The sequence below is a fragment of the Triticum urartu genome, chromosome 7A, assembly GCF_056163025.1.
Source record: "Triticum urartu cultivar PI428250 chromosome 7A, HENAU_Tu73, whole genome shotgun sequence".
In the NCBI taxonomy this organism is placed as follows: Eukaryota; Viridiplantae; Streptophyta; class Magnoliopsida; order Poales; family Poaceae; genus Triticum; species Triticum urartu.
The window spans coordinates 313637011-313659441 of NC_141879.1; the positions used below are offsets into that span (position 1 = coordinate 313637011).

Here is a 22431-nt window from a genome sequence, read left to right on the forward strand (position 1 = left end):
GTGCAATTTCATGCTTGATTTCTTTATACAAGTCATAAGGTATAACACTAGCACTAGCACCCATATCACATAAGACATGATAACAATGATCTCCTATTTTAACAGAAATAACAGGCATGCCTACCACATGTCTATGTTTATCTTTAGCACAAGGTTTAGCAATTCTAGCAGTTTCATCGCAGAACTGAATAACACGCCCATCAATATTATCAGACAAGATCTCTTTAACAATAGAAATATTAGGTTCAACTTTAACTTGCTCAGGAGGTGTATATGTTTTAATATTGCTTTTACGAACCATAGTTGAAGTTTTAGCATCATCCTTTATCCTAATAGGGAAAGGTGGTTTCTCAACATAACAAGTAGGAACAATAGGATCATTATAAGAGACAGTCTTTTCTTCAACTTTACTAGGTGCAGTTACTTTTACTTCTATGTGAGGATGATATTTAAACCACTTCTCCTTAGGGAGATCAACATAAGTAGCAAAAGATTCACAGAAAGAAGCTACTATCTCAGAATCAAGTCCATATTTAGTGCTAAACTTACGGAAAATATCGGTATCCATAAAAGATTTAACACAATCAAACTTAGGTGTCATACCTGACTCCTTACCATTGTCGAGGTCCCAATCTTCAGAGTTGCATTTAATTCTATCCAATAAATCCCATTTGAATTCAATGGTCTTCATCATAAAAGAGCTAGCACAAGAAGTATCAAGCATGGTGCGATTGTTATCAGAAAGCCGAGCATAATTTTTTTGAATAATTGTTTCTCTTGGAAGCTCATGATTGGGGCATGAATATAACATTGATTTAAGCCTCCCCCAAGATTGAGCGATGCTTTCTCCTTCGCGAGGCCAAAAATTATATATATAATTGCGATCACGATGAACAAGATGCATAGGATAAAACTTCTGATGAAATTCCAATTTCAATCGTTTGTAATTCCAAGACCTCATATCATCACATAGCCTATACCATGTCGATGCATCTCCCCTCAAAGATAAGGGGAAAACCTTCTTCTTAACAACATCTCCGGATACACCTGCAAGCTTAAATAATCCACAATTTCATCCACATATATTAGATGTTCATCAGGATGTTTCGTTCCATCTCCTAAAATAGGATTAGCTAGCAGTTTTTCTATTATACCCGAAGGAACTTCATAAGGAATTTCATTTTCAATAGGTTCAGTAGGTTGAGGAGCAACTCTTTGCTCTATCGGTCAGGGAGAAGATACCCCGAACAAGCCCCTCAGAGGATTACTTTCCATAGTAACAAGTGACAGTAAATTTCAGCACACTATATAAATTTTCCCCTACCAAATTCCACCTACAAAAGGCGCTTCACTCCCCGGCAACGGCGCCAGAAAAGAGTCTTGATGACCCACAAGTATAGGGGATCTATCGTAGTCCTTTTGATAAGTAAGAGTGTCGAACCCAACGAGGAGCAGAAGGAAATGATAAACGGTTTTCAGCAAGGTATTCTCTGCAAGTACTGAAATAAGTGGTAACAGATAGTTTTGTAATGAGATAATTTGTAAGGAGCAACAAGTAACAAAAGTAAATAAAATGCAGCAAGGTGGCCCAATCCTTTTTGTAGCAAAGGACAAGCCTGGACAAACTCTTATATAAGGAAAAACGCTCCCGAGGACACATGGGAATATCGTCAAGCTAGTTTTCATCACGTTCATATGATTCACGTTCGGTACTTTGATAATTTGATATGTGGGTGGACCGGTGCTTGGGTGCTGTTCTTACTTGAACAAGCATCCCACTTATGATTAACCTCTATTACAAGCATCCGCAACTACAACTAAAGTATTAAGGTAAACCTAACCATAGCATGAAACATATGGATCCAAATCAGCCCCTTATGAAGCAACGCATAAACTAGGGTTTAAGCTTCTATCACTATAGCAACCCATCATCTACTTATTACTTCCCAATGCCTTCCTCTAGGCCCAAATAATGGTGAAGTGTTATGTAGTCGACGTTCACATAACACCACTAGAGGCTAGACAACATACATCTCATCAAAATATCGAACGAATACCAAATTCACATGACTACTAATAGCAAGACTTCTCCCTTGTCCTCAGGAACAAACGTAACTACTCACAAAGCATAAACATGTTCATAATCAGAGGGGTATTAATATGCATAAAGGATCTGAACATATGATCTATATTGGTCATGATCAGCTAGAAATAAGGCAGCAGACCAATGCTATCTGCTTTATGACCATTTCGTCTAAGGAAATTACGACCTTTCTGACCAAAATGGTCGTTATGGTTTAGGGTTTGGAGCCCCCCGAACAGCTTTTGACCAATTGGTCTGAAATGGTCATAGATCTATGACCAATTCTTCTAGGGTCACTGAAAGAAGGTCACTAGTTGACATATTTCTTGTAGTGTTGGTTGAAAAGACGAAGAAAGCATGGTGGATGGCGAAGGGTGGGGGGAAGTGGACCTATCTCTTGGTTGAAAAAGGAAAGAAAGTGATGGGTGTTGGGGGACAACGCAAATGAGAATGAGTAGGTCTAGATTTCCTGTGCTCACATAGGAAAATGTCGCCGAGGAGATAAAAAATGGGACAAATGCAAACATTCTGCCTGAGTGTTTGCCGCTCTCGGCAACCACATCCGCCTCACCACTTAAATCTCACACCACTAACATTGCTTCATCCCAGTGGAACTGCACAAATTTGATTGCACATTTACTGACCATGTGCTACTCTCATGACAGTAATACTAATGCTATTGTTCTGCATGTTAATCTCATGGCAGTGTTGATGTGATGTGATTCTACTTACGTAAGGACACTTTCATACTATCAATCTAGTGCCAATTATAACACAATAGATGCTGCTGTTAATCATACGCCACTACAAATATCTGTCACTGTTTAAATAACCGTATTTCGTATTTGCGCAAACAGGGATGTCTGTCTCCATATCGTTTCGGGATGTCTGTCTCCATATCGTTTCTATCCGCGCAATCAAAAGCACACACCTTAGTTTTAGTAGAACTGTGCAAAATGAGATGGCTATCCCTCGTTGCCGTCGTCTAACCACCTGTCTTCCAGGTATTCCTACACTGGTAGTTACTAGGTAGAATGACCAACGCAATATAAAAGAACTTGATTCGTATGTTTTACTTCCTAATTGCAGTGGAGGGACGAGCGAAAACAACTACATCCTAGTCCGGAATGCACTTTCTACCAGTTCATCCATGGACCGAGGACTAGCTGGCACGGCTGCACGGCAGTTCTTTTGGACAGGTGCGCGGACAAGAGGCATTGTGGTCTGCTTATTTCTGCAAATAGCGGTGCTTAAATTTAGTGGAATGCACAAGAATTTCAGCTGGTCAGTACACTACATGGTCCAGTTCAGCATTCCAGATGAGAACACAATTATAATTGGTTATTCTGGAATGAGAGAACCTAACCCTGGATGGTGGCAACAAGAAAAAACCAGAGTGAACTCCAGGAAATTTAAGCCTGCCAGGAGGCCCTTTGCTCAGAGAAGCCTTGCTTGTTTTTTCTTGATTTGTAAACCTTCTCACAACTTTGTCTTTTGTTGTGAACTAGTATATGTTTGTTATGTTCTATGAATCATTGAGATGTATAAAATTGCTTAACTTATGCTTTTCAAGTTTCTTATGAAGCCGGGTTTAATGTGAGTGTTCCACATGAACGCTGGACTAGCGTGTGAACGTTTGGAATTTACATTGTGGCCTCAGTTAACTGCATGAACCACTGTAACAAGACACATGGTTGCTTATATGTCAGACATCAGATTGTTGATTGTTAGCTGGTCGATAGCATAGTGTTGAAGCGAGTTGAGCCAATGTGCCATGTTTTGCACAACTGCTTACAAGTGGGGTAGCACCAACAATGTTTACAAGTACTTATGTATACGTCAGCGCACAGTTCTCAAATGAGTACTCTATTTCATCAAAACACACACTGCTCGTATGATAAAACTAGTGAGGACGCATCTATTTCGGCAACAATTACAATGATTCACGGGCACACAAAAGTAGCAGCAGTTCCCATAGACGGATTCAAACAGTGTACTAGCCCCAGAGGGCTCGATAATAGGTAAGGTTCGGATAATTAGACAGAATCCAAACTACTATTAAACACTAGCTAGGGCAAGTATTTCATGCCTCGATCTAATTTGGGTTGGACACAAGACGGACCTTGCCATGAACATCATCGAGGACGTCCGGCAGCAGCTCAATCCTGTGAACCTTCATGAACAAAACCTTCTGGCCTTGCCACTCATAAACTTGTTTGTGGAGGCATGCCACGTCATCTTCCAGCGTAAGCTTGACAAGAAAAGTATGCCTCACAAACGAAGGAGTAGCTTTGAACTTATTGTGCTTCAGTACACCCTGGACAACACGCCTGACAATAGTGAGGCTGGAATACAACTCTTCATTGGTATAAGCGCAAATGGCTTCCAGGATCCAACAGCCTAAAAACTCTGTTTTCCCAGTGCGTATATTCAGGTCATCCGCCTCATAGCGAGTGACATGTACAACCACACAATCGTTGTCTGCATCAGGGCTCTAATTGAAACAGAAACAAATTCTGAATTACTTTCTAGTATAAGAAACACAAGTTATTTAAACCACTATGTATAGCATGGCATCGAAGCTAATAAAATTTTGCATTATTCATCACCACATACTTAGATGAAAAACCACAATCGAGATCGGCAAAGAAGAAAATCACCTTGGGCAGCTCAGTGGGGGGGGACACATCCTCGAAGGGGGAAAACTGCTCCTGCAGTGCCACGGGGGCTGTAACCTCAAACGGGGCATTGACCATCTTAGCAGTGGTTGTGAGCGTATCTAGGGTCAGCTCGGTGGCTGCCTCCATCTTCTTGGAGCTCTCTGTCTCGTGGGGATTAGCCTCCCGCGTCTGCTCCAATATCGGCAGATCTTTGCCTAGTTCTCCTTGGTCCATCATGAAACTGACGAATACTAGGAGACCACTGAAAGGAAAACACAATCGCAATGACAATGAAACAAAAAAGAGAGTGAGGATCGGTTACTGCTTTGCAAAAGTTTTTTTTCTCTAAACGAAAATATACCAACATCACTGATCCACTTGCCTTCCCTTCGTTGGGAGAGAAGAACAGTGGCAGATGCGGGTGTTGCCTTTCTTGAAGACGGTGAGGGAGAAGGGGATTCAACGAAGAGTGAAATGATGGTTGCTTCGTCCGTCAAACTTAGACTACAGGGAGGTGGCGTTTTGTGATACGATGGCTTGTTATTGCCGTGCTACGACCGGGGTGACTCTCCGCCTGCATACTGCCTTCTAATTTGGTGGATGGCATTTGAGCCCGCGCGCTGCATGGCCCGCATGTCGGTGAACAAAAGTATAATTGCATTCAGTAGAGGGAGACGTTTCGATGACCTAGGAGGAGCCAGAAGTGGTATTGTATCCACTGTACTAGTAGTAATTGTTTTTCCGAGTAGCTGTAGAGTGTCTCCACTGTACTAGTAGTAATTGTTTCTCTAGGCCCAAGACAAAACAACCCATCCACCCTAGTAAATATTAAAACCAATTCAAAAGTCCATATATTTACTGAATGAGAGGCACTACCCACACCCAGCACACCGCCCCCCAAAAAAACCTGGGTGTTCTTCTTCCTCCTCACTCCCACCCACCTCACGTTACCTCGCTCCACTCGTACCGCAAAATTCCTCACCTCACTCCTACAGAAAACCCTAGCTCCCCTTCTTCCTCACTACTACAGAAAAACCCCAGCGCCCCTTCTTCTTCATTCGCACTACAACTAGGCTTGTCATTCGTTACTCTGCTCAAATCCGTGAGCGCGACGCGACGCCCTCAAGGAAAATGGAGTCGGCTAACCCCAGCGCCAAGAAGATGAGGCTCCCACCAGCGGTGACGCTTGTTGTAGATCCCGCACCCGGCAGCGAGGGGAGAAGCGGTGACCCCGCCCCCACCGGATCCTAGGAACCCGTAGAATCTCGGGTTGACCGCACCAGTGATCTCCCGGACGCCGTCCTTGGGGAGATCATCTCGCTTCTTCCCACCAAGGATTGCTGCCGCACCCAAGTCCTCTCAATTCGGTGGTGCCCTCTATGGCGCGCTGTGCCCCTTAATCTCGACTGTCATCAACTATCTCTCTTCAATGATTTTGAAATACCCAGAGCCATCATCTCCTCCCACCAGGGCTCTGTTCAAAGCATGTGCATCCCGTCATGCTACCTGAGCAAGCATACCATGCCCTACACGGTGGACGCCCGACTGAAATCCCCTAAATTCACAGAACTACAGCTGCATGAGTTCTACTATTGCCCAGGAAATCACCTACCAGATACCGAACACCATGTACCTGTGCCCTCAGCACCGATGTCCATTGATGACCCACAAGTATAGGGGATCTATCGTTGTCCTTTCGATAAGTAAGAGTGTCCAACCCAACGAGGAGCAGAAGGAAATGATAAACGGTTTTCAACAAGGTATTCTCTGCAAGTACTGAAATAAGTGGTAACAGATAGTTTTGTAATGAGATAATTTGTAACGAGTAACAAGTAACAAAAGTAAATAAAGGGAAGCAAGGTGGCCCAATCCTTTTTGTAGCAAACTACAAGCCTAGACAAACTCTTATATAAGGAAAAGCGCTCCCGAGGACACATGGGAATATCGCCAAGCTAGTTTTCATCACGTTCATATGATTCGCGTTCGGTACTTTGATAATTTGATATGTGGGTGGACCGGTGCTTGGGTGCTGTTCTTACTTGAACAAGCATCCCACTTATGATTAACCTCTATTGCAAGCATCCGCAACTACAACAAAAGTATTAAGGTAAACCTAACCATAGCATGAAACATATGGATCCAAATCATCCCCTTACGAAGCAACGCATAAACTAGGGTTTAAGCTTCTGTCACTCTAGCAACCCATCATCTACTTATTACTTCCCAATGCCTTCCTCTAGGCCCAAATAATGGTGAAGTGTTATGTAGTCGACGTTCACATAACACCACTAGAGGCTAGACAACATACATCTCATCAAAATATCGAACGAATACCAAATTCACATGACTACTAATAGAAAGACTTCTCCCTTATCCTCAGGAACAAACGTAACTACTCACAAAGCATAAACATGTTCATAATCAGAGGGGTATTAATATGCATAAATGATCTGAACATATGATCTTCCACCAATTAAACCAACTAGCATCAACTACAAGGAGTAATTAACACTACTAGCAACCTACTAGCACCAATCCCGGACTTGAAGACAAGAATCGGATACAAGAGATGAACTAGGGTTTTGAGATGAGATGGTGCTGATGAAGATGTTGATGGAGATTGCCCTCTCCGATGAGAGGAGCGTTGGTGATGACGATGGCGATGATTTCCCCCTCCGGGAGGGATGTTTCCCCGGCAGAACAGCTTTGCTGGAGCTCTAGATTGGATCCGCCAAGGTTCCGCCTCGTGGCGGCGGAGTTTCGTCCCGAAAGGTTGCTTCTTATTTTTTTCTTGACGAAAGACTTCATATAGGAGAGCCATCAGGGGGCCCACGAGGTAGGGGGCGCACCCTAGGGGGGGCGCCCCCTACCCTCGTGAGAAGGGTGTGGGCCCCTGGTCTTCATCTTTGGCGAGGATTTTTCATTATTTATTATAAGGTGTTCCGTGGAGTTTCAGGACTTTTGGAGTTGTGCAGAATAGGTCTCTAATATTTGCTCCTTTCCCAGCCCAGAATTCCAGCTGCCGGCATTCTCCCTCCTTACATAAACCTTGTAAAATAAGAGAGAATAGCCATATGTATTGTGACATAATGTGAAATAACAGCCCATAATGCAATAAATATCGATATAAAAGCATGATGCAAAATGGACATATCATCCATCTCGCGGTTTTCCTCCTCTCTCCACACCACCACCTTTGCGCTGTGCGACCTACCAGACAATCTGGTACTAAACCTTCAACTCCCATTTCTAAAGAAACTTTCACTTGTGCGGGTTCGTATATCGGAGGCCTCATTGCACAACATCATCCACTCCAGTTGCCCTGCCCTGGAGTGCTTGGTGCTTGTTTTCATAGTTAGAATCGGTTGTCTCCAAATAAAGTCGCCTAACCTTGTAAGAATTGGAATTTGTTCTAACGGAAGGCATCTCATCATCGAAGATGCCCCTTCACTTCAAAGGTTGATCATTCTAGTTATTCACCGTTGCAAATAACCATCCTCTTTGTGCCTAAATTGGAGACCTTGGGTGTAATACGTGATCTCTGTGCTCATTTCAATATGGTGTTTGGCTCCACAGTTCTTCAGGTACTTTACATTATCGTCTACACTTGTAACCATAAGCTGCATTTTAAATTTCTGCGCATAAGTTATATGTCATCTTGGAGTACACATTTTGTACTAATATTATGTTCTATGATCAATGAAGAGTTTCTCCATGGATGGCCTATCAATGGTGCTGGATTCTATCAAGATCTTATATATCCAAATGAATAGTTTTGATCTGAACAAGATTATTGGCTTGCTGCAATGCTTTCCATGTCTGGAGAAGTTGTATATAAAGGTGATAATTTCATGCACATTGGAAGCCCGCATATAGTGTACTAGAATTAACCGTTCAGCTGTTGCTCTTTCGACACTCCTTTTTGTAGACCTCAACTGTTTTCAATCTTCATATCTATTTAGGCAATAGGACGGGGTAAGAAAGTTATAACCAATCGGTGGATTCGTAAGCATCGGGATTTTCTCACTTCTCATGAGATTCGATTGAAGACAATAACGTTAGAATGATATGTAGCCAACCGTGCAAACACTAGATTTGTCACATTCTTCCTGCTGAATGCGAGGTTACTATTGTTCATCAGGCTTAAGTTTATCAGCAGCATGGTTTTGACGGATGGGTATGTGGAAGAGCAAAAAAAGGAGTTTCAGGTGGGCAAAAGAGCTTCTGAACGTGCCGGGCTTCTATTTACAACATATTGTGGTCATAATCCAGTAAATTTTACGACCCAGGATGTTCATTCTATGGACCTGACCGATCTATTTGACTGTGACTGCCAAAAACAGTGCTGGAGTTAGATGTTGTTGCCCTTTTCAACCTGGGTTTTTTTTGTAAACCCGATGAATAATTAACCCTCGTGCTTTTGTATAGTTTGTAAGCTGGAGTTAGATGTTCTAGCCCTTTTCAACTTGGCTGTGACTGTCATATTTTCTTTGAAGCAAGGCAAATGGCTTGCCAGTCCTTCAATTTAGAGTGAAATATTGTAACAACTAAAAAATCCCAACCAAGGGAAATAACATCGCTCTCGCCGGCTGCTTGAGCTCACTGTGCATTATAGAAGCCAAGTGATTAGCCCCCACCAGCACCCACAAACTTATTTCCAACTAGCAAATCAAATGGGCTGTAAATTTTCATAGGAAGGGCTGCATGACCATGACAGATTTGGATTCTGATATTTGGGACCCGCGAGGAAATAGCCTATCCAAGGTGGTGTCGACTTACTAGCCAGTCAACAAACGATTCTGTCTACCAGCCGTTGGATTGACATCCAACATCAGTCGTGTATCTTCTATCTCTTGTCTTCTTCTTCCTCCAGCCACCCAAACCAAACCACCCCGTCGGCTCCGCCTGCTCCCGCCTCCCATGGCTGGCTGCGCCTCCGCCACCCTACCATACGTACCCTCCAACGTTGGCCAGTCCCTCCCTCTATTCCCCCACACGTCCTGTTATTCTCCGGTGACGTCAACCCCAACACGCACCCGCACCCGAACTAGTCAACCGTCGTACTCCCCTCCACCTGCGACTGGACTGGCGCATCTTCCACGGCTCCTGTTCATTCCAACCGAGGCCTCGCCGTCGTCCTTCGCCTTGTGGCCTTGGTTCGCTCGCCGTGTGCGGTGCGCTGCCCTCTTGCATTGTCAACGTCGTCAACAACCGATAGGAACAAGGAGATGACTGTACGTGGAGAGGATGACAGTAGGGACCCACCAGCGTCATGGCAGTTCGCAAACAAGTGCCTCTATATTACAAGCCCAAAAATATGGTTCCTCCTAATGGCTGAACATCTGGGGCTCACGCCATTGTCAACATAGTCGATAAATGAGAGAATTACACTACGAGCGGCTGACACCAGGGACCCAACAGGTCGTGCTATTTTTTTGAGGAACAAGCAGTCGTTATTTATACTAGTTTTAGCGACGGATCAGGGTAACAAACGGGGCTGTGCGGGGGCTGTGGCCCGTCTAGCTAGGGTTTTATTTATGTTTACCACATCATGAGCCAAGTTGTGTTTTTTTCTTGCTGAAAATGGCTAGCCCAGTTCTTTTTTTTAAAGAATTACCCAAATGAGGCCTACTTGCTTTATCAGCCCTGCTGGGCTGCAAATCTTTCAAGACAAGGAGAGTTTCATTCGGTTTGCCCAGAAATGGGATGTACATTTATGAAACACATCAAACCGGGAATTAGTTTCAATTTTTTTCATTACAAGATTTTAAATTCCATTGATTTTTATGCGTGGACAATTATTTGGATTTTATATTTATATAAATTATTTTTCAAAATAGTTTGAATGTGAATCGATATTTCGGGATTAAAAAACAGTTGACCGCACCGAAATATGCAAAAAATTCGTATACTTTTTAACCATGGCCACAATATGGGGTGTAATGCTAACAAAAAGAAGATGGGCTCAAAAAAAATTCTTAAGAATTAGCAAATGGGCTGCACATTATTAGAAATAATGCACACGAGAGCAGTGACTGTTGGATGTCCATCCAACGGCTGTCGTGCTTCTTCAATCTCTGCTTTTCCTGCTCCAGCCGCTCAAACAAGCACCGACGGGACCGCCTGCTCCCTCCTCCCGCGGCCGGCTATGCTGCCGCGCAGGCCTCACCGCCCCACCGTACTCCCATCGCTGGCCTAGCCATCCCTCTACTCACCCACACCTGTTGTTATTCTCCGGTGACGGTAGATGAACCAGTAAACCCTCGTACAGTCGTACTCCCCTCCGCATGGGAAACAACTGCCGAGTCTTCCCTGCCTCCGTGCCGTTCCCTTCCTAGGCCTCACCCTTGTCCACCGCCCTGGTGCTCTCGGTGAGGCCTGGTCAACGTGGTCAATGAACGACATCCATCGGAAGTGGACTGTACGTGGAAAGGCTGACAGCTGGGTCCATGGCCGCACGCAAGGAAATGCCTCCTTATTACGTGCAAAATAATGATTCCTCCACCTGACGGCTAGGACCCATGGGAAGGGCTTCTGTATTTCACAGAAAAAATGTCCCCCCGCTAACAGGTCGGACCCACCAACTATATCTTCGCACGCAAGGAAGTGCCTCCTTATGACGCACAAAAAAATGAATACCCCCTGCTAGCTGGGACCCACCATAGTGGGTGGCTGACTTGTGGGCCTACTAAGTTGACGGGGACAGAGGGCTTTGGCAACTTAGTCAATATGAACGATTCTAGCTCCAGTGACCGTACGATGTCCACCCAACGGCCATAGTGCTTCTTCAACCTCTGGTCTTCTTGCTCCAGCCGCCCAAAGCAGCGCCGGTCGTGCCGCCCGCTCCTGCCTCCCATGGCCGGCTGTGCTGCCGCGGAGGCCTCACCGCCCCCATACTACTCCCACCGCTGGTCAGGCCATCCCTCCACTCACCCACACCCCCTGTTATTCTGCGGCGACGGCAGCCTCACACCGCAGCCGAACCAGTGAACCCTCGTACTCCTCTCCACGTGGGCATCCACTGTCGCGTCTTCCCTGGCTCCGCCTCGTCCCCTTCCTAGGCCTCACCATCGTCCACTGCCTTGGTGCCCTCAACGCGGCGTGGTCAATGTGGTCAACGACCGACTTCCATCGGAAGAGTACTGTACGTGGAGAGGCTGACAGCTGGGTCCACGGCCACAACTCAGTTTTTTGTGATTTGCCAAGTAAGTCGCTTTGTTAGGCCTGCTGGGCTGCAAATCTTTCATGACGAGGAGAGCTTCATTCGGCTGGCCGAGAAAATGGCCTATCAGTAATGAGAAATGGGATGTACATTTTTAAAACACATCAAACCGACAATTAGTTTCAAATTTCTTTTTTTCATTTCGAGATTTTAAATTGCATTGATTTTTATGCATGGACAATTTGTTGGATTTTCTTTGATATACATTTATTTTTAAAATCAGTTTGAACGTGACTCGAAATTTCGGGATTAAAAATAGTTCAGACCGCACCGAAATATGCAAAATTTCGTATAATTTTTAACCGTGGCCACAATATGGGCTGTAATGCTAACAAAAAGAATATGTGCTCCAAAAAACCCTTAAGAATTATCAAATGGGCTGTAAATTATTAGAAATAATGGCAGATGGGATGTATGCTGTTTTCCACAGATTTGAGGCTTTCCTAAAAAAAGGTTGACGCACATGCAGTGACTGTTGGATTTCCATCCAACGGCCGTCGTGCTTCTTCAATCTCTGCTCTTCCTGCTCCGGCCGCTCAAACGAGCGCCGGCGGGACTGCCTGCTCCCTCCTCCCCGTGGCATGCTGTGCTGCTGCGCAGGCCTCACCGCCCCAGCCTACTCCCATCGCTGGCCTAGCCATCCCTCTACTCACCCACACCTACTGTTATTCTCCGACGACGGCAGACAAACCAGTAAACCCTCGTACAGTCGTACTCCCCTCCGCGTGGGAACAACTACTGAGTCTTCCCTGCCTCCATGTCATTCCCTTCCTAGGCCTCGCCGTCGTCCACCGCCCTGGTGCTCTCGACGCGGCCTGGTCAACGTGGTCAACGACCGACATGCATCTGAAGTGGATTGTACGTGGAGAGGCTGACAGCTGGGTCCATGGACGCATGCAAGGAAATGCCTCCTTATTACACGCAAAATAATGATTCCTCCACCTGACATCTGGGACCCACCGAAAGGGCCTCTGTATTTCGCGAAAAAACGTTACCACCGCTGACAGCTTGGACCCACCAGCTATATCTTCACACGCAAGGAAGTGCCTCCTTATTACACACAAAAAATGAATACTCCCCCTGCTAGCTGGGACCCAGTATAGTGGCAGGCTGACTTGTGAGCCTACTAAGTTGACGGGGACGGAGGGCTTTGTCAACTTAGTCAATATGCACGATTCTAGCTCCACTGACCATATGATGTCCATCCAATGGCCATAGTGCTTCTTCAACCTCTGGTCTTCTTGCTTTAGTCGCCCAAACCAGCGCCGGTCGTGCCTCGTGCTCCTGCCTCCCGTGGCCGGCTGCGATGCGGCGGAGGCCTCACCGCCCCTACTACTCCCACCGCTGGCCAGGCCATCCCTCTACTCACCCACACCCCCTGTTATTCTGCAGCGACGGCAACCTCACACCGCAGTGAACCAGTGAACCCTCATACTCCTCTACGCGTGGGCTGTAACACCCCGGATGTAACTTTCCCAATTTGTACTCCAACTCTTGCCGTTTCCGGCGTTAAGTTATTTTATTTTCTCGGGTTCGGGTCTTTGTCTCCGTGTGTTGTTGTCGTTGTCATGCATCTCATATCATGTCATCTTATGCATTGCATTTGCATACGTGTTCGTCTCATGCATTCGAGCATTTTCCCCGTTGTCCGTTTTGCATTCCGGCGCTTCGTTCTCCTCTGGTGGTCATTTCTACCTTTCTTTCGTGTGTGGGGACTAAACATTTCCGGATTGGACCGAGACTTGCCAAGCGGCCTTGGTTTACTACCGGTAGACCGCCTATCAAGTTTTGTGCCATTTGGACTTCGTTTGATACTCCAACGGTTAACCGAGGGACCGAAAAGGCCTCGTGTGTGTTGCAGCCCAACACCCCTCCAATTTGGCCCAAAACCCACCTAAGCCCTCTCCATCATCTAGATCGTTCGATCACGATCGCGTGGCCGAAAACTGCACCTCATTTGGACTCTCCTAGCTCCCTCTAGGCCTATAAATAGGCCCTCCTCGAAAATCTCGGATCCCCCCTCCCCGAAAACCCTAAAAATCCGTCTCTGCCGCCACCGGACGTGTCCGGACGGAGCCGGACAACGTCCGGATCCCACCGCCGCCAATTGCCGCCTGCCACGTCACCGCCGCCGCCGCCACTCCCACCGCGGCCCGCGGGAGCCCGGAGCCGGCCCTCCCGGCCCAGCCGCCCCGCGCGCCGCCTCGCCCTTCTTCCCCGCCACCGCGCCGCCCCGCCGCCCGGCCGCGCCGCCTCGCGGCCATTCCTCTCCGCCGCCGCGCCATCGCCGCCCTCGGGTCCCCACGCCTCCCCGGCCTCCTCTCCTCCCCGGTGAACAGAAACTCCGGCAAAGACCCCGGCCATCCTCGAAGTTCGCGCCCGGCCAGATCTGAGATCTGTTTTTTTTTCGGGTTGACTTTTCTCAGAAAACCCTAGCTCAAGTGCTCCTGTTCACGGCCTCGTAACTTTGCATCCGTAGCTCCGATTCATGCACATAGCATATCAAAATGTTCATCTCAGAGAGTACATCATTTCATTCCATTGCATCTTTTTCATTTGAGTTCATCTTGATGCCCGAAATGCTGTTAGAAGAGGGCTACTTGAGTTAATAGTCAGATCGGCTACTCCATTTAGGTTTTTGTCATTTTTTTCATGATTATTGTGTGCATGTTATGCCCCGATGCTATACATATGTTTTGTTAAGGGTTTTGTCATCTTTCCAGAGGTGCAACCCATGTATTTTTGTGATGTGTGTGGTGGCTAGTGCAAGCTTGCAAAGTGGTGCACTTGCTAATTCTGTTTTCAGGGACTTAGCATTTCCACTAAGTCCTTGAGCTGTTTATCTCATGTTGCCATATGTTCATGTTGTTTCCTAGTGATCCGTGCCTCTTTTGAGGATGATCAGTAAGGATGTTTTGTTAATATTGTAGTGATCTATCCATCCATGTATTTGTTTGCAATTATGGAGCACCCTAGCTTGAGTCAATCGAGCTCTACTTTTGCTACTTTGTGAATCTGGGCAGATTGTCAACTTGTTTGCAATTTTGCTGATGATGTTGTAGTTGATCCGTGCATGCTATACTATTGTTCTTGCCATGTCTAGCTTGCATTTTGTGTATTCTCAAGGGGTGTATGCTTAGCTTGTCATGACTTGAACCGTAGTGAGTGCATCGAGCTCGTAAACATGCCTACTTGAGTTATATTTCAGCATGTGCCAGTCTTCACTAAGTCTGAAAACTGATTATGTTTTTGCTATGTTCACATGCTTGCAATTGTATTTTCTGATCCCTTTTGGCTCAAGGTCACTAAGGGACTTTTGTTAAGCTCTTTGAGTAGCTCCATGCAATGCTTTACTTTGACATGTTCAGTTCCTGTAGCATGTAGTTTTGTTGCTTCGAAGTGGGCTACCTGATCTGAAATTTCAGACAAGTGTTAATTTCACTAAGTCTGAGATCTGTTTGCCATATGCATTTTTGCCATGCTTGTTTGAACCTGTTAATGGATGATTTGGCCGTAGATCAGTGCTAGACTTTTGTTAAGAATATTGAATGCATCCCTGCCATGTATTTTGTTGTCATGTTTGGGTGCTGTAGCATGTTCATCTCATTGCATTTAGATGGCTACTTGCTGTAAATCGCAGAACGTGGCCATATTTGAATCGCTTGCCATTTCCAAACCGTAACTCCGATTCCGGAGTTCTTTATATCGTTTTCAAGCGATTTCATCTCATCTTTCCATTGGAACACTTGGATTTCCAAGTTGAGGCCAGGTTCTTGCATTTCCTATCATATCATGCATATGCATCCCGCATCGCATCCCGCATAGCATATCATCATTGCATCATTTTGTTTGATCCTTGCACGTGGTTGATTGTATCCTTGTTGCTTGTTTGTCTTGTTTGGGTAGATCCGGGAGACGAGTTCGCTAACAAGGAGCCCGTTGAGTTTGCTTTCGAGGATCCAGTCAACTCTGACAACTGTGCAGGCAAGATGATCATACCCTCGAAATCACTACTATCTTTGCTATGCTAGTTTGCTCACTCTTTTGCTATGCCAATGCCACGATGCCTACCACTTGCTTGCAAGCCTCCCAAATTTCCATGTCAAACCTCTAACCCACCATGTCCTAGCAAACCGTTGATTGGCTATGTTACCGCTTTGCTCAGCCCCTCTTATAGCGTTGCTAGTTGCAGGTGAAGATTGAAGGCCGTTCCTTGTTGGAACATTTATGTACTTGTTGGGATATCATTATATTGCTATGTTATCTTAACGCATCTATATACTTGGTAAAGGGTGGAAGGCTCGGCCTCTCGCCTAGTGTTTTGTTCCACTCTTGCCGCCCTAGTTTCCGTCATATCGGTGTTATGTTCCCGGATTTTGCGTTCCTTACGCGGCTGGGTTATAATGGGAACCCCTTGATAGTTCGCCTTGATTAAAGCTTTTCCAGCAATGCCCAACCTTGGTTTTACCATTCTCCACCTAGCATCTTTTTCCCTTGGGTTTCCGGAGCCCGAGGGTCATCTTATTTTAAACCCCCCCGGGCCAGTGCTTATCTGAGTGTTGGTCCGAACCGGGCAGCCTGCGGGGCCACCTCGGGGAAACTCGAGGTTTGGTTTTACTTGTAGCTTGACCTATCTGAGTGTGCCCTGAGAACGAGATATGTGCAGCTCCTATCGGGATTTGTCGGCACATTCGGGCGGTGTTGCTGGTCTTGTTTTTAACCTGTCGAAGTGTCTTGAATAACCGAGATACCGAGTCTGATCGGAACGTATTGGGAGGAGGTCTATTCCTTCGTTGACCATGAGAGCTTGTCATGGGCTAAGTTGGGACTCCCCTGCAGGGTTTTGAACTTTCGAAAGCCGTGCCCGCGGTTATGGGCAGATGGGAATTTGTTAATGTCCGGTTGTAGATAACTTGAACCTTAACTTAATTAAAATGAATCAACTGAGTGTGTTACCGTGATGGCCTCTTCTCAGCGGAGTCCAGTAAATGGACACGGTGTTGGAGTAATGTTTGCGTAGGTTGCTCTCTAGTTTCTCGCTCGTGCTTTGCCCCCTCTTCTCGCTCTCTTTTGCGAATAAGTTAGCCACCATATATGCTAGTCGCTTGCTGCAGCTCCACATATATTTACCTTGGCTTTCCTATAAGCTTAAATAGTCTTGATCGCGAGGGTGTGAGATTGCTGAGTCCCTGTGGCTCACAGATTACTATTACACCAGATGCAGGGCCTGATGATTCTGCTCCAGGAGACGCGTATGAGCTCAAGTGGGAGTTTGACAAAGACTCTCAATGTTACTATGTTTCCTTTCCTGATGATCTGTAGTGGTGCCCAGTTGGGGGTGATCGGGACCGTGTCGCATGTTGGGTTATCTTTTATTTTGGCGCCGTAGACGGGCCATGAGTGTTTGGATGATGTAATGTTATTTATGTAATTGATTGACGTGGCGAGTGTAAGCCAACTATGTTATCTCCCCTTTATGATTTATATTACATGGGATGTTGTGAAGATTGCCTAACTTGCGGCATATGCCTTCAATGCGGTTATGCCTCTAAGTCGTGCCTCGACACGTGGGAGATATAGACGCATCGAGGGTGTTACATGGGCATCCACTGCCGTGTCTTCCCTGGCTCTGCGTCGTCCCCTTCCTAGGCCTCGCCGTCGTCCACCGCCCTGGTGCTCTCGGCGCGGCATGGTCAACATGGTCAAGGAACGGCTTCCTTCGGACGTGGACTGTACGTGGAGAGGCTGACAGCTGGGTCCACGGCCGCAGCAAGGAAGTGCCTCCTTATTACGTGCAAAATAATTATTCCTCCACCTGACAACGGGGGACCCACCGGACGGGCCACCGTATTTCATGAAAAAAATGTTTCCCCCTGACTGCTGGGACCCACCAGCTACATCTTCGCACGCAAGGAAGTGCGTCCGGGCAAAAAAATGATTCACCCCCTGACTGCTGGGACCCACCAGCTACATCTTCGCACGCAAGCAAGTGCCTGACAGTCGGGACCCACCTGGTCGAAGCATATGCATCGTTGTTATTCTGGTCACGAATGTGTACGTACATACTGGTCGATGCAGAGGCGCGCACGTGTCGTAGTAGAGGCGCGCACGTAGCATGTACACGTACGTACAGCGGCCAGTGTGCAAGAAAGAAAATACGACCACGTACGTACATACGGGCAGGGTCACGAACGCCTATTCGCGCATACGTACGGCCAGGGCTCGTGTACATGGCTGGGTCGGAACGGAGAACAGCATCGTCGTCGTGTTCATGGGGAGCCAACCGGCTGGGTTGGAATGGAATGCGGCGTCGTGTTCATCGGGAGGGATTGGACGGAACAACCGATGGAAACGAGGCCTAGCGTACCACAGAACGGAGGAAATGGCCTTGTGTTCGACCGGCCATGTTCGAAACGGGATCCTGTTCATCGGGAGGGGTCTGGCGTACCGCAAAACGGAGGAAACGAACCTCCTATGGTCGAAACGGGGGTCCTGTTGATCGGGAGGGGTGTGGCGTACCGCAAAACAGAGGAAACAGACTTGTGTTGGAGCGCTACGGTCGAAACGGGGGTCCTGTTCACTGGGAGGGTGTGGCCTACCGCAAAACGGGACTCCACGGGGTACTATTCATCTCCACCGTCGACCCCCTCCAGCCTCCACGAGCGACTGTTCATCCACGGGCTCCTGTTCATCCAGCCTCCACCGCGTGCTACTCCACTGGCTACTGTTCAACCAGCCCTCTCCACGGGCTCCTGTTCAACCACCCCTCCATGGGCTACTGTTCATCCTGCCCTCCACCGTCTACTGTTCATCCTGCCCTCCACGGGGTGGTCCTGTTCATCCAGCCCCAACCGGCTCGATCGATCGGGGTCCTATTCATCCAGAGGCAATACCATGGGGTCCTGTTCATCCACCCCCACCGGGAACTATTCATCCAAACCCCCCAGCAACACTCACTGTTCATCCAGAGGCAGCATCGACCGGGTTCAGTTAACAGCCATCGATCGATCGCTCGGGTTCAGTAACGCGTAGCCTGTAGTGTAATCGCTCGGGTTCAGTTAGAGCCCAATGCCTCGCTCAGGTTCAGTTAGAGCCCAACGCCTCGCACCCACGCGCATGCGTGTACGAGAGAAATGCGCATTGCTCGGCCCCGACCACCCACCATAACCGGGAACACCCTGATATTTTCCTTGCCCTCGCTTCTACCACAGTTTTTTCCGTCATGGACGGCCCAAAGAATGTCATGCAACTGCGTCTCCGGCCCGCCCAGGACGAAAAGCCCATTTTCTGTCATGATTTTTTGTCATAGAAGTAGGACCCCACCACATCTATGATGATACCGGGTTTTGTCACAATTATTGTCATAGAAGTGTCATAGGTATGACAATTTTTTTTCGTTCGGCCCAAAATGTCATGGATGTGTCTTTTTTTGTAGTGTCCCCAGTCGAATGGACAAGCTGAAAGAGCAAACGGATTGATTCTCAAAGGACTGAAACCCCGATTGATGCGTGATCTCAAGCATGCGGCAGGCGCCTGGGTCGATGAACTTCCATCAGTGCTTTGGGGATTGAGGACAACTCCTAATCAGTCGACTGGCCGAACTCCATTCTTCTTGGTCTATGGAGTTGAAGCTGTACTTCCGAGTGACCTGCTTCACATTGCACCCGAGTCGAGCTTTTCTCAGAAGATGAAGCAGAACAGGCTCAGCAAGATGCAATTGATCTCCTGGAATAGGAAAGAGAGATGGCCCTGATCCGGTCGACCATTTATCAGCAAGACCCGCGTCGATTCCACGCCAGAAATGTGAGGGGTCGAGCATTTCAAGAGGGAAACTTGGTTCTTCAAGTGGATCAGTAGAAACCACACAAGCTCGCTCCTGCTTGGGAAGGCCCCTTCATTGTCACCAGAGTGCTCCACAACGGAGCATACCACATTTACAATGTCGAGCACAAGAAAGACGAGCCACGCGCTTGGAATACGGAGCTGCTCCGCCCCTTGTACACTTAAGCTTTCAGATTGTTGAGATGTAATAAGAAATACCTTCCAGTTTGATTATTAAATACACAATTTTTTACAGTCTCATAAATGATTGTTGTTCCTTTTTTATTTTCTAAGCCCCCCAGTGGGTGGCTTAGCTGCGAACCCGTTTCGCCTAAGTTCGAAAAATCCTACCGAGTGGTGAGCAAGCCTCTCACTCGGGAGCTTAGCTGCGAATCCGTTTCGCCTAAGTTTAAAAAATCCTACCGAGTGGTGAGCAAACCTCTCACTCAGAGGCTTAGCTGCGAATCCATTTCGCCTAAGTTTAAAAAAATATATCCTACCGAGTGGTGAGCAAGCCTCTCACTGAGGGCTTAGTTGTAGTCCAGTACTCGCCTAAGTTTAAAAAATCCTACCGAGTGGTGAGCAAGCCTCTCACTTGGGGGCTTAGCTGCAGTCCAGTACTCGCCTAAGTTTAAAAAATCCTACCGAGTGGTGAGCAACCCTCTCACTCGGGGGCTTAGCTGCGTTCCAGTACTCGCCTAAGTTTAAAAAATCCTACCGAGTGGTGAGCAACCCTCTCACTCGGGGGCTTAACTGCAGTCTAGTACTCGCCTAAGTTCAAAAAATCCTACCGAGTGGTGAGGAACCCTCACACTCGGGGGCTTAGCTGTAGTACAGTACTCGCCTAAGTTTGAAAAATCCTAGTGAGTGGTGAGCAACCCTCACACTCGGGGGCTTAGCTGCAGTCCAGTACTCGCCTAAGTTTGAAAAATCCTACCGAGTGGTGAGCAAGCCTCTCACTCGGGGGCTTAGCTGCAGTCCAGTACTCACCTAAGTTTGAAAAATCCTACCGAGTGGTGAGCAACCCTCTCACTCGGGGACTTAGCTGCAGTCCAGTACTTGCCTAAGTTTGAAACACATCCCCATCCGCAAGGATGACAAGGTGCAGGTCGACTGTAACATTCTCTTCGGAGCTGCGCCACAAATACAATGTGTGCTCCATCCTTATCCGCAAGGACGACGAGGTGCAGGTCGACTGTAACCTTCTCTTCGGAGCTGCGCCACAAATACAACATGCGCTCCATCCTTATCTGTAAGGACGACGAGGTGCAGGTCGACTGTAACCTTCTCTTCGGAGTTGCGCCACAAGTATAACATGTGCTCCATCCTGATCCGCAAGGACGACAAGGTACAGGTCGACTGGGACCTCCTCCTCAGAGCTGCATCTCAAGTACAAAGACTATTCCGAGTGAAGAAAAAGTTCTACTCAAAGGAGAATACAAGCATACGCAGAGATAAACCAAGTTCAGATAAAATCTTAAGGTTCCAGAGCACAGATTAAATTACTCGGGCATCAGGCCCGAAGGAGTTTAACGGATACAAAATCACTCGGCATTCCGAGGCAAATTTAAGGCGAGGCATAAAGTTTGTTCACTCCGCAGGAGGAGGGCTTGCAGGCTCGACGAACTCGTCCAGATCAATCACGTCAGCAATCCGAGTGGCAGCAGCAATGAAGGTTTCCATGAATGATCGAAAGTCATGCCTCTTGGTATTGGCAACTTTGATCGCTGCCAGCTTCTCTTCTTGGGTTTCCTTGCAGTGGACACGAACCAGTGACAGAGCCACGTCAGCACCACATTGAGCAGAAGACTTTTTCCATTCTTGCACTCGGCCAGGGACCACATTGACTCGACTCATCAGAGACTCGAGATCATTTTGAGGCACCGCCCTTGGCCAGAGTGCTGTATCAATGCGCGACACAGCCACCTTCAGGCGAGCAAGGTAGCTCGTAACATTGGCAACACGGGATTCCAGTCGAAGCACGTTCATAGTAGCATCATCACCGATGGGAGAAAGGACAGCGTCCAGACCTGTCTCGACCCGCCCAGTCTCTTCTTCAAAGTTTTGACAGAATTCTACAAACCCAAAGAAATAATGAGTCGACGAATGCCTGACGAATCGACGACAGTTAAATAGTCGAACAAAGGGAAATACCTTCAAGCATAAGGAACAACTTTTTGGCGAGTGCCCCCAGATAAGCCTCTAGGTCATTTCTCTTACGAGAAATGCCTTCAATCTTCTCGTTCAGAGCAACTTTGTCCTTCTTCAAACAGGTCGCTTCTTTGTTGTCCTCGGTGAGAGATGCCTTTAGCTTGGCGTTGTCTTCCTCCAGTGCTTCGACTAAAGCCAGCTTCTTGTCAGCAAGTGCGGTCTTTTTATTAGCCTCCTTCTGTGCAGCTGCAAGGTCAAGATTCTTTGGCGCCAAGGCTTGCTTCATTTTCTCTGAAGAATGTGCACTCGGGTCAAGGAAAGGAACGAAGAGATAATTCGAGAGATGGTCAAGATAAACAGTCGACAGGTCGTTACCTTCCGTACCAGCTACTTCGTCTCAAGCCTTTTTCCAGTTTTGATTGGCGAGTTCCAAATCAAGGATGAGTTGCCTTTGCTTTTCCTCGAATTCACCGAACTTGGAGATAAGCTCACAG

At 47.1% G+C, this 22431-nt stretch overlaps 1 protein-coding gene across 1 annotated transcript in view; it reads right to left on the minus strand.

The window, feature by feature from the left end:
• Positions 1–22223, minus strand: part of LOC125518834 (uncharacterized) — a 45793-nt gene extending 23570 nt beyond the window's left edge. Inside the window, exons 1-2 of the mRNA XM_087532656.1 lie at positions 21941–22223; positions 21671–21861 (exon numbers count right to left, since the gene is read on the minus strand). Coding sequence (XP_087388782.1) covers positions 21671–21861; positions 21941–22223 — 474 coding nt within the window. The remainder of the gene's footprint in view (positions 1–21670; positions 21862–21940) is intronic.
• Positions 22224–22431: the final 208 nt, after the last annotated feature.